General features: G+C 34.7%; 1 protein-coding gene across 1 annotated transcript in view; it reads left to right on the top strand.

The window, feature by feature from the left end:
* Window positions 1-15,754, top strand: part of PTPN13 (protein tyrosine phosphatase non-receptor type 13) — a gene marked incomplete at both ends in the record, with an annotated part of 165,822 nt that overhangs the window by 17,184 nt on the left and 132,884 nt on the right. The window contains 3 exon segments of the mRNA XM_084234234.1: window positions 3,313-3,491; window positions 10,268-10,333; window positions 12,956-13,141. Coding sequence (XP_084090360.1) covers window positions 3,313-3,491; window positions 10,268-10,333; window positions 12,956-13,141 — 431 coding nt within the window.

Here is a 15,754-nt window from a genome sequence, read left to right as displayed (position 1 = left end):
AAGTGATTTTTCTCTTATTATAATCAAAGTAATTTTACTCTTTTTCAAGTTCCCTTCTATAGTCTCCATTTCTCTCTGAGATACCTTGTAGTCTTTTGTCTTGTGTTTAATCTATGTATATACTTCACTTCCCTGTAGTATCCTAGATTCTTATGAACAAATAACCTATAAAGTCGGGAATATTATGTTTAAATATGGATAGTGCTTAAAATAATGTTATGCTTTACATTTTTATTAAAAACAAAAACCTGTTGCATAATGTAAAAATTGAAAGTGTTCTTATCAGAAAAATAATATTTTGCTGTTGTTGGGTGTGCTGATAAGTAGTAAAGCTTTTAATAATTTCAGAGTGATAAGCAATTATGGATTGCTTTCATCTTCAACAGTGTCTGTTCTGTGCTACTCTGTCAGGATGGGGTAGGGTCAATCTGTGGTTTGGGATAAAGAAGAGAGAGAGTTTAGCACACTCTTTTTTTGTTCTAAGTGGACACCAACATCTAGGATGTCAGGCCAGGACATTGCATTTAGATTTCTGGATGACTTTCATTTTTCTGTGTTAGCTCTAATTCCCAGCAAGTTATAAATTCAGATGTAACAGATATACAGGAAATAACAATTCTATTCCCAAATAAGAATGATAGGAATTAGAATCCAAAACACTTCCTTTGGGTTCAGGATTGGATGCTGAAGAACTGGTTAAAAAGCTAATAAAAAAGACTAAGCTAAAATAGTGGAGTGGAAATTGGTGGTAATAAATGAAAGAAGTGTGAGAAGGAAATTGCAGCAACCTACATGCATGGATGCCCAAGAGGAGAACAATCTGGCAAAAAAGATAGAGAAGGGCCAGCATTTAGTCTTAATGTGGGTGTGTCGTAGCACTCACTCCTTGGGCATAGTTTCTTTTCTTTCTTTTCTCTCATAACTTTTTGGTGATCTCATTTAGTCACAGGGTTTTTAAATACTGTCTATTAGCCTAGTTTTTTCCAAAATACACTCATAGTTCAGACTTTGTTCCAAACTCCAGACTCAGTTGCATGCTTGATATACTACTATTTGAATTATCTAATAGATGGCATGGCCTTAATAGGTCACAAAGTAATATTCTAATTTCTAATATCACCCAGCCCCTACCTCAGCAGCCTGCACTATCCTGCAGTCTTTTCTATCTCAGTTGATAGCACTCCATCTGTTTTATTACTCCAAAATCTTTTAGTCATTCTAATTCTCTTTCTCGCTCTTCACATCTTATCTGTCAGGAAATTTCTATTTTCACTGACCTCTATTGCTGCTACTGTGATTATAGGCTGTCATCATTTCATACATTAGTGCATTGCTAGTTTGAAAGAAATTGATTATGGATTGTTTTATAATGTCTATGATATGAAATTTCAATGTTTCGAATAGTATTTTTTGGCAGAGAGAATATTTTGCCGAACAGTTCTTTTCTAATTGGATTGCATTGCATTTGTTCATGAAATACCCAGGAAGCAGCTTTTAACAGGAAACTAAACGAACTATGAAAGGCAAAAATATACATAAGTTTACCATGTGATTCATATGAAATATATTTTGCCTTAAGAATTGAGAACTGGATAAATTAAAAAAAAAAAAAAAAAAAAAGAATTGAGAACCGGGCCTCCCTGGTGGTGCAAGGGGTGAAATCTCAGCACTATGAAGCTATCCACAGTCACTGCAGCACTAGTTAGATCCTGGCCAAAGAGGTAACCCACATGGTGCAGACCTCTCCTGTTTCTCCTTACTGTACCCCTCAGCAATGTATTTCAGACAGTCCCCCTGTTCTGCTCCCCACTCTGTCTCTGGTGAATCCTTTCACCACACCCCCCCCCCCACCCCTTTGGCCTACATACCCCAGCTCTTGTATGCAAAATAGATCCTAAAAAAAAAAAAAAAAAGAATCGAGAACCATGTTTTTTTTAGCAGCTTGATAGATGGTTGTGTAGGACTATGAGGACCATTGGTCAGTAACTTGACATGGATGTGCTCACTGGTTAAAAGGTGCATTCAAATCTGTCTTTCTTCCTTAACATTGTTATTAAAGACATTTCAGATTCATAAAATTTCAGGAAAATATATAGTTGCTTTAATTTTCAAAGAGGGTTGATTTTTAGCAGTTTACAATTTTATTGATACGTGATACTAATTGTGATTACCAGAATCTTTAACCTAGGTTAAAACTAAAATGTCAGAAAGAATAAATGATTCCATTCTAGTGAAAATTGTCTTCAGGGAACGCAGTACTGTTCCATAGATTTCTGTCAATTTCTTACAATTTGACTTAGAAATCAGTATAACCCATTTAGACTGAATAATAAGATCATTGGCAGTTACAGTTCTTTTGTGGTTTTCCTGTAGCAGTTTGAGTCTGTGACATACTTTACTTAGCAGTTATCTTAAAACCTATAGTAAATTCTATTTGAAGTAGGAGGACAAAATGAAGTTCTAAGTTTATTTGTTGATTCTGATTCATACCATTGTTTTTGAGAAGAGGCATACTCAAAAGTAAAGAAATTTTAAAAATTGCTCCTAAACATAAATTCTTAGGCACCCATACAGGCAAACATTAAAAAAAAAAAATTTGAGACCCATTGATCACATTTAACAGTAAGACAACTAAAACTGTAGTGAGGTAATGAACAAATGCAAACACAATTCCAAATTCAAACAAATATTTTGATGCACATATTAACTTTCATTATTTTTTAAAATTTACCTCCAAATCTGATGACTTACCAAAGCAATTATCAGTTTAAAAGCACCAAATTAGGACTCAACCTGGGGTTCATAAATTGGTATAAAGCATCCCACAGACCCTTATTTATTTTTTTTAAAGATTTATTTATTTATTTATACAAGCACTGGGTACCGTCAGTAGTGCGGGAGGGTGAGAGAATTCACCAGAGCCAGAGTGGGAAACAGAACAGACAGACTGACGAAATACACTGCTGAGGGGAGCAGCGGGCATGGCAGGAGAGGTCTGTGCACCACGTGGGACCCTCGCTGGTGGCCGGGGATCGAACCAGCGCTGCAGAGGCTGCGGGCAGCTTCACAGCCCCGCGCTCAACTGCTGCGCCACCAGGGGAGGCCCCTTCAAGGCATTTTTGTTAATACTAGTATTAGTAGATATATGTAACTCACTGTCTTTTAAATGTGTTGATTTAATGTATGTAACTGCACATTAAGATATGTCTGAACAGACTGAGATATTCATTTAAATGATTTGTATTTCCGCTTGTTATAATTTTAAGCAATTTCCTTTCTTTTTTCTTTTTATTCTATATGGTTACAAACCAGTAAGCATTGCCGATCCTGCTGCTCTTGGCTTCATCATTTCTCCATGGTCTCTCCTGTTGCTGCCGTCGGGTAGTGTATCATTTACAGATGAAAATATTTCCAATCAGGATCTTCGCGCATTCACTGCACCTGAAGTTCTTCAAAATCAATCACTAACTTCTCTCTCAGATGTTGAAAAGGTAACCATTAAGTTTCTTGCTTGATTGTATTTTTTATTTTGGTGGGGATCACAAAGGACACTGGGCCACCCTTCTTCAATCCTCTGGAGAAAATACCGTAAAATATTAAATGATAGTGTGTTCAAAAAAGTTCATATTTTTTTAAGAATTCAAAATAGTTTTATAAAAACTAATGGATCTAAGGGAAAATGTGAGCAATTGTCAATACTTCCCAGCACATTTTATGTGACCAACATTTCCACAATGCCTAAACCAGACAAGTAACCCACAAAAACAACAACAAAAACCACTGCAGACCAAATTCCCCATTGAACATAGATGCAGAAATCCTCAACAAAATCTTAGCAGACTGAATTCAACAATGCATTAAAAGTATCATGCACCATAACCAAGTGTGATTTATTCTAGAGTGAAAGAATAGTACGTCATCTGAAAATCAATCAACATAATTCACCATATCATCAAAAAGAATGATAAAAAAATCATAAACCATATCAATAAGATTTGATAAGATACAACTACTATTGTACTTAAGATAAAAGTCTCATGAAACATGCCTCAACATAATAAAGGCCACATATGACAGAACCACAGCTAGTATACTCAGTGGTAAAAAAAACTAAAAGCTTTCTACCAAAGTCTGGTCCAAAACAAGGATGTTCACTTTAACCATTATTATTTAACATAGTGTGGAAGTCTTAACTAGAGCAGTTAGGCCAAGGAGGATATAAAAAAGGAATTCAAATTGGGAAAGAAATAGTAAAATTGTCACTCTTTGTAGATTATATGATAATATGAATATTTCTTAAAGACTCTGCTAAAAAATAATTGTAATGATAAATCACTACAGTGAAGTGACAGGTTACAAATCAATTTTTGTTTTGTTTTGTGGAGTGTGTTTTGGGAGAATGGGAGATTTTTTTAAGTTAACCAAATGGTTATTTGATACTGCCATGTTTGATAACTTTGCTGCTGTAAGGAGCCATATATTCCTGGCATTAGACCTGTAAAGTACCTATGGTTTTTTTTTTTCTTATAAATTTTATTTTTATATTCCCCATACAATTGCAACCCCCTTATTTTGACCCCAATCCCTCCCCTAAAACCCCCTACAGAGTGTCTCTGGTTCATAGTTTTTTGTTGATTTTGATTTTCACTTTCTTATAGTTGTTCATTTTCCTGGTCCCTTATTTAAGTTTTCTAGATTCCTGCTGTGAGTGAGACCATCCGGTATTTTTCTTTTTCTTTCTGGCTTATTTCGCTGAGCATGATCCCTTCCAGTGCCATCCATGTTGCTGCAAATTGCATGTGTTTATCTTTTTTGAATGCTGAGTAATATTCCATGGTGTATATGTACCACATCTTCTTGATCCAGTCATCTATTTTTGGGCATTTGGGTTGTTTCCAAAGCTTAGCTATTGTAAACAGTGCTGCTATAAGCATAGGGGTGCAGGTGCTCTTTGGAGTTGATGTTTATGTGTCCTTTGGGTAAATACAAAATCAATTTACAAAAACAAGTGGTGTTCCTCTGCAGACAACAAGGTAGAAGAGGAAGAAATCAAGAAAACAATGCCATTACAATCGCTTTATCTGAATCTTTGTTTTGTTTCTCTATATTCCACATATAAGTGACACAATATGACATTTATTTTTCTCCTTCTGATTTATTTAGTTTAGCATAATCCTCTCAGTTCCATCCATTTTGTGGGAAAAGTCAAGAATTTATTTTTTTGTTGTTGCTGAGCAGTTCCAATGTGTGCACATACCACATCTTCCTAGTGTACTCATCTGTCTTAGAGAACTTAGGTTGTTTCCATTGCTTGCCTAGTATAGACGGTGCTGCAATGAGCACAGGGTTGCATGCATCCCTTTTTATTAGTGTTTGTGCACTTTTCAGGGAATTACCTACAATGGAATTTCTGGAATATATGGGAAATCTTTTTACTGTTTTGAGAAACCTCTATACTGTTTTCCACTGGGGCTAAACCAGTCTATATTCCCACTAACAGTTTATAAGTCTTTCTTTTTCTTCACATCTTTACCAGTACTTCTTGTTGCTGGTCTTTCTGATATATGCCATTCTCACAAGTGTGAGATGATATGTCATTGTGGTTTTTTTTTTTTAAAAGATTTATTTATTTATTTATACAAGCACTGGGTATAGTCAGAAGCACGGGAGGGTGAGAGAATTCACCAGAGACAGAGCGGGGAGCAGAGCAGGCAGATGGACTGAAGTACACTGCTGAGCGGAGCAGCGGGCGGCAGGAGAGGTCTGCGTGCCATGTGGGACCCTCCTTCGGTGGCCGGGGAGCAGCCGGGGATCAAATCGGCACTGCAGAGGCTGCGGGCAACTTCGCGACCCAGCGCTCAACCGCTGCGCCACCGGGGAGGCCCTCATTGTGGTTTTGACTTGCGTTTACCTGATAGTGATGATAAGCTATGTGATATATACCTGTTGGCCGTTTTTGTCTTTAGAGAAGTGCCTGTTTAGCTCTTCTGCCCATTTTTTGATTGAGTTGTTTTCTTGTTGCAGTTTTTTATATACCTTGATTATTAGCCCCTTATTGATTGTATGGTGTGCAAATATTTTCTCCCATTCAGTAGGTTGTCTTTTTGTTTCAGTGGTAGTTTCATTTCCTCTTCAGAACTTTTTTAGTTTGATGTACGCCCAGTTGTTTATATAGTCTCATTTGTTTATCTTGTTGGAGAAAAGTTCACAAATACATCACTTGGAATGTTTTGCCAATGTTTCGGAATATTTTGCCAATGTTTTATTTTGAATATTTATGGTTTTGGGTCTTACACCCAAGTCTTTTATCCATTTAGAGTTAATTTTTGTGTATGGTGTGAGATAGTGAACTAATTTCATTTTTTTACATGTGGTCTTTTCTCCAGTGTATACTCTCAGCTCCTTTGTCATAAATTAACTGTATATAGGTGTGGGTTTATTTCTAGACTCTCAGTTCTACTCCATTGGTCTTTGTGTCTTTATTCGAGTACCATTCTTTTTTTAATTATTATAGCTTTGTAGTATAGCTTAATAGCTGGCAGTGTTATACCACTGCTCTTCATCTTTTTTGTCAGGATTGCTTTTCTATGTAGGGTCTTTTGTAGTTCCATGTGAATTAGTAATGTGTGTTATATTTGTTAGAAGAATTCCATTGAAACTTTGATAGGGGATTGCATTGCACCTGTATATTGCTTTGTGTGAGATGGCTATTTTAACAATGTTAATTCTTCCACTCCATGAGCAGGAAATATATTTCCATTTCTTTGTGTTTTCTGTTTCTTTAAAAACTATTTTATAGCTGTCATTGTAGATGTCGTTCCTCCTTCTTTCTTAGTTTTACTCCTTAAATCCTTTTTGAAATTTATTTTTATTTATTTATGCATACAAGATAGGGTTTGGAGGCCAGAGGGGTGGGGCGTGAGAGGATTCACCAGAGACAGGGTGGGGAGAAGAATAGGCAGATCTACTGAAATATACTGCTAAGGGGGGGGTAGCAGGAGAAACAGAAGAGGTCTGCTAACTACCATGTTGAATAATAGTGGTAAAGTGGACATTCTTATACCAGATCTTAGTGGAAAAACTTTCAGTTTCATATCAAAGGATCAAACTCTCATGTTTCATGATACCCTCAGAGGTCAAAGCAATGGTTTCTAGAGACCATTTAAAATTCAAAAACTGTATATTGGTGCCTCCATGGTGGTTCAGGGGGTTAAGATGCAACCTATGAGGCTCTCTGCAGCCATTGCAGCATGAGTTCGATCCCTGGCCAGGGAGCTACCTACATGGTGCAGCAAAACTCTCCTGACCTGCCCGCTGTTCCCCTCAGCAGTGTATTTCAGTCAGTCCACCTGTTCTGTCCACCACTCTGTCTCTGGTGAATTCTCTCACACACACACCCCCACACATACCTCTGGCTTTTGTACCCCAGTTCTTGTATGCATAAATAAATCTTTAAAAAAAAACAATAAAATTCAAAAACCATATATTAACAAAAAATGTATATTTATTTTTCTGGGCAGTAGGTTACAATCTTTTATCAGATTTTTTTAACCCTAAAATTAGTGACTATACGCTGCCAGCGCCCAAATTTATGTATCTTTAGTACAAAATTATTGACATATATATAGCCACTGATTAGATATCTTCAGTGGAATATCACACAGATAACTCAGAGTCTGTAGATATGAAACTAAAGACAATATTTCTTCTCATATCCTGAAACCTATGTCCTCTTCTTTGTACTCCCTGTAAATGAATGAACCTTTATTTTCCCAATTTGTAAGGAAGGCATCATTTTTAATTTTCATTCATCTCAGGAAATCTTTCCTAAATTGGTCAGGAATTAATTTCTGTTGACTCTACTTTTTGTTTTTAAAGATTTATTTTATTTATTTATATACATACAAGAGCTGGGGTGTAGGCCAGAGGAGCCTGGTTGGGGGCGTGTTGTGAGAGGATTCACCAGAGACAGAGTGGGGAAAAAAACAGGCAGACTGACTGAAACACGGTACTGAGGGGAGCAGCGACGAGACAGGAGAGATCTGCTGCGCCATGTGGGTAGCTCCCTGGCTGGGGATCAAACTCGTGCTGCAGTGGCTGCAGATACCTTCATAGTGCTGAGACTTAACCCCTTGTGCCACCAGGGAGGCCCTGACTCTACTCTTAACTGCTTCTGCATTTGTTCAGTCCATCATGAATGACCAGTGCTGCAAGCACTTTCTGATAATTTCTATGCTTTTTCAGTCTTTGAAAAGGTGTTTACATATAAGTTTCTTTGAAGTCTAAGTAGAAAGGTGATAAAACAGAACTTCACGAACATCTAGTTGAATTCAAATGACATATATTGAATATCCATTATGTACAAGCTTTATATTAGTTGCTAAGTGATACTAAGATATGTAAAAAAAAAAGATTTCCTTAAGGAAAGCAAGCAACAGCACATCTTAATTATGTTACAGATATTATTAGTTAACTTTCTCAGAGATATAAATGAAATATAACTATATCATATGAGAGACAATGCTTTATTTCTTTGAGAATGTTTATATGACATACATCATAAATGATTTTTGCTGGACTATCAATAATTGGTAGGATTTGACAGGTGAAAGAAATTCTTGGTAGAAAGAATTGCTCAAGGAATATTGATTTATTTTGCGATCAGGAAATTATCTAGTAGTGCTGCAGTGTTTAGGTTATGATAGGGAACGATGTGATAACATGAGGAAAACTTCAAAAATATGCCTGGAAAATGGAAGTGTAGACATGTCAGAATAAGCCTTGATATTCTTTTAAAGAATTTAGATAAATTGGGAGCCTTAAAAATATTTGAAAAGAGGAACAACTTTTATAATCTGTAATTTAAAGGCAGTGTTAACAATAGATTAAAATATTGTGAGATTGTAAGGACAGTACCTTTTTTTTTTTTTTTGTATCTACCCCACCTATTTCTGAAGAGGATTTGGAACAGTTCATATAATAAAAATAATAGGCTGAAAATAAAGGCAAGAAAATAAGATGGCACTGGAGTCAAATTGGTGCAAAAAAGGTGCATAAGATCATGATAGAGATGAGCTTGAACGTTTAGCACCGAATCTCTTAACAGGAGAGATTGGAAAATGATTATTATGAAAGATTAACTGTTTTCACTTTCAGCTAAAAATCTCATTTCTTGTTTATCAGCATCATTTTCCCAGGATCCCATGACCATAAATAACCATATTCCTTGACCCTTTACTAAAGATGAACTGTCCATTCTCCTCTGTAAAGTCAACTCCATTTGTGCATTAACTTCCACATTCTCATGCCACTAAGAAATGCTCTTTTAGCAGTCTCCACACTGTCTTGCAGTTCCAGTTTTCCCAGTTGGATCATATCCATCCCATAAAAGGTTTTTATTTTTCCAATCTTTAAGAACCAAACAAACACTGTAAGAGAACTCTGTTTTGACCCAGCTTTCTTTGGATCTACCCCTGCCGTCTGTTCATAGTAAGAAAAACATAATCAAAACTTCAATGAGTTTTTGTTTCCTCCTTTTCAGATTGCCAAAATTCTAAATCTTCATAATACATTTCCTAGATAGGGCTTGTGGAGTAGTCTTACATGTTTCTGATGGAGTGCAAAGTGATACAACTTATATGTGGGGGAATCTAGCAATATGTATCAAAAACTGAAGATGAGTTACCCTTCCATCCATAGTCTCAGAATCATTTCATGAGAAGTAATTGAGTGTACAAACTAACACAGCTTAAAACTATTTCTGAAAACAGACTTTTCAGTAAAAGTCTGAAAAACAAGTCTTAATTGTCCATTGATAACAGGTCAGTTAAGTAGGCAACGCTGTAGCTGCAAAATGGAGTTCTGTGCAACAGTGCAAAGAATGAGATCTCTGAACATTGATATGGACATAACAGTGCAACTTGTGCAGTAATTTTTAAAGTTCTTCACCTTTTGTATAAGAGGAAGAAAATAAGATATATGTTCATATTTGCTTGCATTTACATAAGAAACTTTGAAATAAATAAGAACAAATAAAAGTGATTTACACATAGAGGATTGGCAGGGACATTTGGGGGGAAAGTCTGTTCTAACAGCTTCTAGTCATATTTTCAGTTTTAAGCTATCATATTTTTATGCAAAATATGAAATGATGATTCTTAAATTGTGAGTTATAGTTCCTTTGGAACAAAAAGTTTTCAATATGTAATATTTGCTAGATTTTTAATGTAGTTTTATCATAAAATAATTTTTTAAATTTTATTCCTAGATCCACATTTATTCTCTGGGAATGACATTGTATTGGGGTGCTGATCATGAAGTACCTCAGAGCCAAGTAAGTCAAGTTGTCAAATTGTATAGTTCCACACTTTTTAAATTATGTGTTCTATAGTATGCTGTTAGGCACATCAGCATTTGTAAGCTGATAATTTATTTAACATCATGATGTCAGAATAAAATAATAAAGAAATTTTTTTCTAAGAATATTCTTAGAATTATAGCAGTCACCAACCAAGTTTCAACAATTAAATCTATGAGAGTAATGACCTCTTCAAAATTACAGCAAGACAAATGGGAGTATACTTTATTTCTTCCAATTTAATAGCTGATAGAAGCAGATTATAAAAGTCTTTGATGATTCATTCTTATACTGAAATTGATAGCCTTCTTTGGTGCCAAATCTGTGGACCAGTAGCTTCAATTAATATCTGTGAGTATAGTTTGTGTTTCATTCCTTTTTCTTCTTATCACTTCACAATATTGTGCTACCCTTGCAGCGGTAGATGAAGATAATAGTAATGCTTTCTGAGCTCTTAAGGTTCTCATGACAATTGGGCTGCTTCTAGTCTCTATTTCCTAAATTCTGCTTCCTAAAGGCTCAATATAAACATGATTGTGAATAGTTATTGTAAGTTTTAAAATAAGTGTATTTCTTTTTTTTTTTAAAAATTTATTTGTGCATACAAGAACTGGGGTGTAAGCCAGAGGTGAGGGGTGGAGTATGAAAGGATTCACCAGAGAGCCGGGAACAGAACAGGCAGACTGACTGAAATACTCTGCTGAGGGGAGCAGCCTGTGAGACTGGAGATATTGGCTGCGCCATGTGGGTTGCTCCTTGGCTGGCTGGGATCAAACTCATGGCTGGCGATAGCTTGTTGGCGCTGATTTTAACCCCTGCACTACCAGGGAGGCCCTAAAATAATTATATTTCATCAACAAAGATATAACATAGAATTAAGTTGTTTTTTTTTTTTTTAAAGATTTATTTATTTATTTATTTATGCAAGATTTATTTATTTATTTATTCAGAAGCTTGGGAGGTTGAGAAAATTCACCAGAGCGGGGAACAGAACAGGCAGACCAATGAAATACACTGCTGAGGGGAAAGCAGGAGTGGCAAGAGAGGTCTGCCATGCCATGGGATCGAACTGGTGCTGCAGAGGCTGTGGGCAGCTTTGCAGCCCAGCGCTCAACCGATGCGCCACCAGGGAAGGCCCAGAATTAAGTTTTTATTTAAGGCGTTTACGAGTCAAAACCAAAAATAACTACTAGTGTTTTTATTAATTACAAAATAATAATCACTTTAGGTATTTAGTCTAAAATTCAAACATCCTAAGTTCCATAAAGGATAAATCATATTCTTCAACTTGCTTTGGTCTCATTTTGCATAAAAATCACCCAATTTACTTTCTTCGGTTTCAACTCTAAAAATGTAAATAAGAATAATAAGTTGTCACTAGGTATATTGGTTTCCTATATTATACAACCTAATTTAAATGTAAAATGTGATCACAGATTGTAATTAACTCTTCTGGTAATAAAATGAAGTCAAATGTATAAATTGTATTTATCAGTATAAACTACTTGGATTTGCTGCTATCAGAAATCATAATCATTTTGGAAATATTTAATACTAATTGCAATATGTACTCTGTAATCAATGTTAAGAATGCAGTGGCCCATGCCCTTGAGTCCATTTATGGGTACAGACAATTACATGACCAATTACAACACAGTGCAACAAATGCTCTGCTAGGGGAAATGGACAGTAGTAAGGAAAAACAGATTTGACCTCTTTAAACTTAGAGGATTAGAATAGGTTTTTTAAAAGGCTGCTTTGAGGTGAGATCTTAAGGAAATTATATACAAGTGGATGAGTAGTGGAAGGGGCTCACATGTTTAAATGGAAATAATGAAACTCCCGTTATTGGAGTGTAGTGATTTCTTTTCGTTTGCATTTCTTGCATTTCATATGCTTATTGGTCATTTGTATATAATAGTCTACAAAATTATGTCAACTAGTTTGAAAAAAACCTCACATTTTAATTTTGGCTTTTCTATTTCATCAGAACAATGGAGACGTGTGTGTGTGTGTATGTGTTTGTGTGTGTGTGTGTTTAATCAGAAGGGCAATGCTGCCTGTGTTGGAACAAGGTTTGAGGGAGACACATCTCACACAATTTTATGAACACCTAAACATCATGCTTATGAATCAGAAAAGAATCAGAAACTTTTATTTAAATGGCCTTGATTTACTACAACATACAAAATCTCTTCTAAGTTATCATAATAGCATAAAATTATATTTAATATATTTTGAGTATATTGCATTTTATTGAATGTTAAGAAATTGTTCATTCCCCCAAAATGAGGATGTGTGTGTGGGGGGGTAACTAATTAATAAAAGATTTCCATTTATTCATAGGAAAAAGGGCTTTCTATAATACTTTATACCTTGGAAGACAGATATTAACCATCTTCTGCCAATAATATTTTTTAGATTATGCAAAGGTAAAATGCAGTAAGATATACATATATGCTATCAGATAAGGAATTCATTCCCTCCAAATATTGAGCTATGTTTGGTATTCTCCTGTGATTCCTGCAATAGCTTATCTTGTGTTAGATAAGAAATTTACTCACACTTGTAAACATGACTTTTCCTTTCTGTATTCAGCCAATCAAACTTGGAGATCATCTTAACAGCATACTGCTTGGAATGTGTGAGGATGTTGTTTATGCTCGGGTTTCTGTCCGGACTCTCCTGGATGCTTGCAGTGCCCACATTAGGAATAGCAATTGCGCACCTTCATTTTCCTATGTGAAACAGCTGGTGAAACTGGTTCTGGGAAATATTTCTGGGGTAAGCTACAGTTCCAATTGGTACATATTGTTCATATTTTAAAGTTTAATAGTATATTAAAATTTTCCTTTTTTTAAATTAAAGGTACTATATAGATAGCATTTTCTCAATGAACATTAGAAACAGAAGATTGAACTTTGTATACTGATGCTGTTTATTAGAAAGAGTACTTAATATTTAGAAGCCTAACTGGTCTTGTAGATTTTATATGCTAGTCTTTTTTCTTTTTATGAACTTTATTCTAGAACTTATCATAGACTCAGAGTATGTTAGAGTTAACAGTGTCTGCTCTGCCTTCCTTTTTTACATCTTTGCCTAAGGAATTTTAGTACATTCCTATTTATTGTGAGTGCCTAGAGAAAAATACATTGATAAGAAAATGGGCTTTAAAATTACTTACATGCACTTTATATTGCTTTATACTTCTTTTGTAGCCATTTATTTGTCTATTTTCAGCTGATATTTAGATCTTCTTGAACTGAAACCCTCCCCACCCTCTCTGGATACTAGCATCTAGTGTGCCAGAGGAATACGTGCATGTATATCCCTGCCAGACTGTACCAAGACCTGTATGCTTTCATTTTCTCTCTTAACTTTGGATATAAAGAATCCCAAGAACAACAAACCATAAGTAATTAGTCCTTCCTCTGCACTTGTTAAGTTATATTCTATCCTATTTTTCCTAATTTGGGCACTTCTTGGTATTAGATATCTGATCTGCTTACACTTTATCTGCTTTTATCCTTTAGGGTTATGATACCTAAGTAGTGGTCCCTCACCTTGCAGAAGGAGCCTCTGTGGTACTGGAGTGAGGGGTATATAGGTCAGAGAGGCAGAGGGAATAGGGTGGTTCTTGGCTTCTTATTTTCCCTCCTTTAATAGAGTTGCTGCAGTTTGGATTGTTTATATTTCTGCGCATGATCTTTATTTGAAACAAAGGTAAAGCTACTGAAAATCTAAGAAAGCCCTCTATCTAGAACAAGTTTCCTATTTATTTTCAGATATATTTATAAATTCTTCTATGATCAAATAAGCTTGAGGACAAACTACTTAAAGGAAATTTTATATATATTTTTCACTGCAGAACTTTAAATATACTAGACTGTATTAGTAACCTTTAAAGGGGGTAGGCATGTAGGTGAAACATTTCCCAAACTTATTTGCGCATTTTTCATAGATCTCTCAAAATACTAATGTTTTATAAAGCTCTTTTTGAGAAATGTTGATTTGTACTAGCTCCTTCACTTTATTATTGAGGAAATTGAGAACCACACATCTTGTGGGTTTAGTTTCCTATTAATCAATTCGGGGATCTTTCCATTAACCAAAGCTCCTGTTAGACTGATGTCTGCTGATTTTACACTTACATAGTAAAATTGTAGGAAATATTTTTTCTTCCAACTTTCCATGAAGAAATATGCCTCCATGAAATTCTATCAACCCCAATAATTGTCCAGATCAGATAAAACATCTGCATTCCTTTGAGGATAACACAGTTAATTTGCTTGTTATAGTAGAGGTTTATTGTTCATCTGCATATGAAATCTGTGCTAAATTGAATAAAATATTTATCTTCTAAAAACTCTTTCCATTTTCTTAATCACAAAATACAAAGAATGGTATGAAAAGTAATAAAAACTTTAAAAGCTTGAAATTTTGAGGGGAAAGAATGCAAAGTGTGACTGCATTTAAAAATAGCACTTTCAACTATATCTTAGATGAGATAGAAAGTAATCTTGAATAAATGCTATGATGTAGGAAAGATCATAGTATGTTTGAGGATGGTAATAACTCTGGTAAACACTTACGAAGATAATTATTTCAATGTTTATTAACTGCTTCAACATCCTTAGAATTTTTCTTTTTACTATTTTCCCCTGATCTACTTGAGAATAATAATAATATCTACCACATCAGGGATTTTTTGAGAATTAAAGAGTATGTAAGCTCTTTTAAGTGCTTAGACATAAAGCATATAAGCACCTGCCTTATAGTGATTGCTCAATTAATAGCAGCTGTTGTTAATAGTGATATTCAGGAATTTTCAGATACCAAATGTCTTTTACTGACAGTATAATGAAATCTGAAGCAGTATCATTTATGTCATTTAAATAATATTATTTAGAAAATGTTTTCATTTAAACCTTCTTCTAGGCAGGAAACATAATTCCTTGAATATACTGCCTTAGACCTAATCCATATGCAAAGAAGTTTCATTAATAGAGAAATATTAAAATCTGTATATCTGTGTGTGTGTATATATGTGTTCTTGCTGTTAAATTTATGTAAATTGTCTCTCCATTTATTTCTTGAAATTTTTCCTTTAATTAAAATGTAAATTGATTAAATGTAAATTGATAAAATATAAATTGAAAATATAAATTGATTATCTTTAAACTTTGTTCTAAGTTTTTATCCCTTGTACTCTGGCATTTGATTTCATTTCATGCTGCCCAGGTAAAGTCATTAAAAAATTAAGACTACATAAACATTTTGTTATCAAGGGGTCTCAAAAGAGCATTGATTTAAATTTAACTGTCATCCTTTAATACAAACTCATTTAATTTAAAGGCAGTATTTCTTAACATAATTTCTAGCAGACAAAATCTATAG

This window comes from Talpa europaea (assembly GCF_964194135.1).
Source record: "Talpa europaea genome assembly, chromosome: 5".
NCBI classification, from domain to species: Eukaryota; Metazoa; Chordata; class Mammalia; order Eulipotyphla; family Talpidae; genus Talpa; species Talpa europaea.
This window is presented reverse-complemented; position numbering and strand designations above follow the sequence as displayed.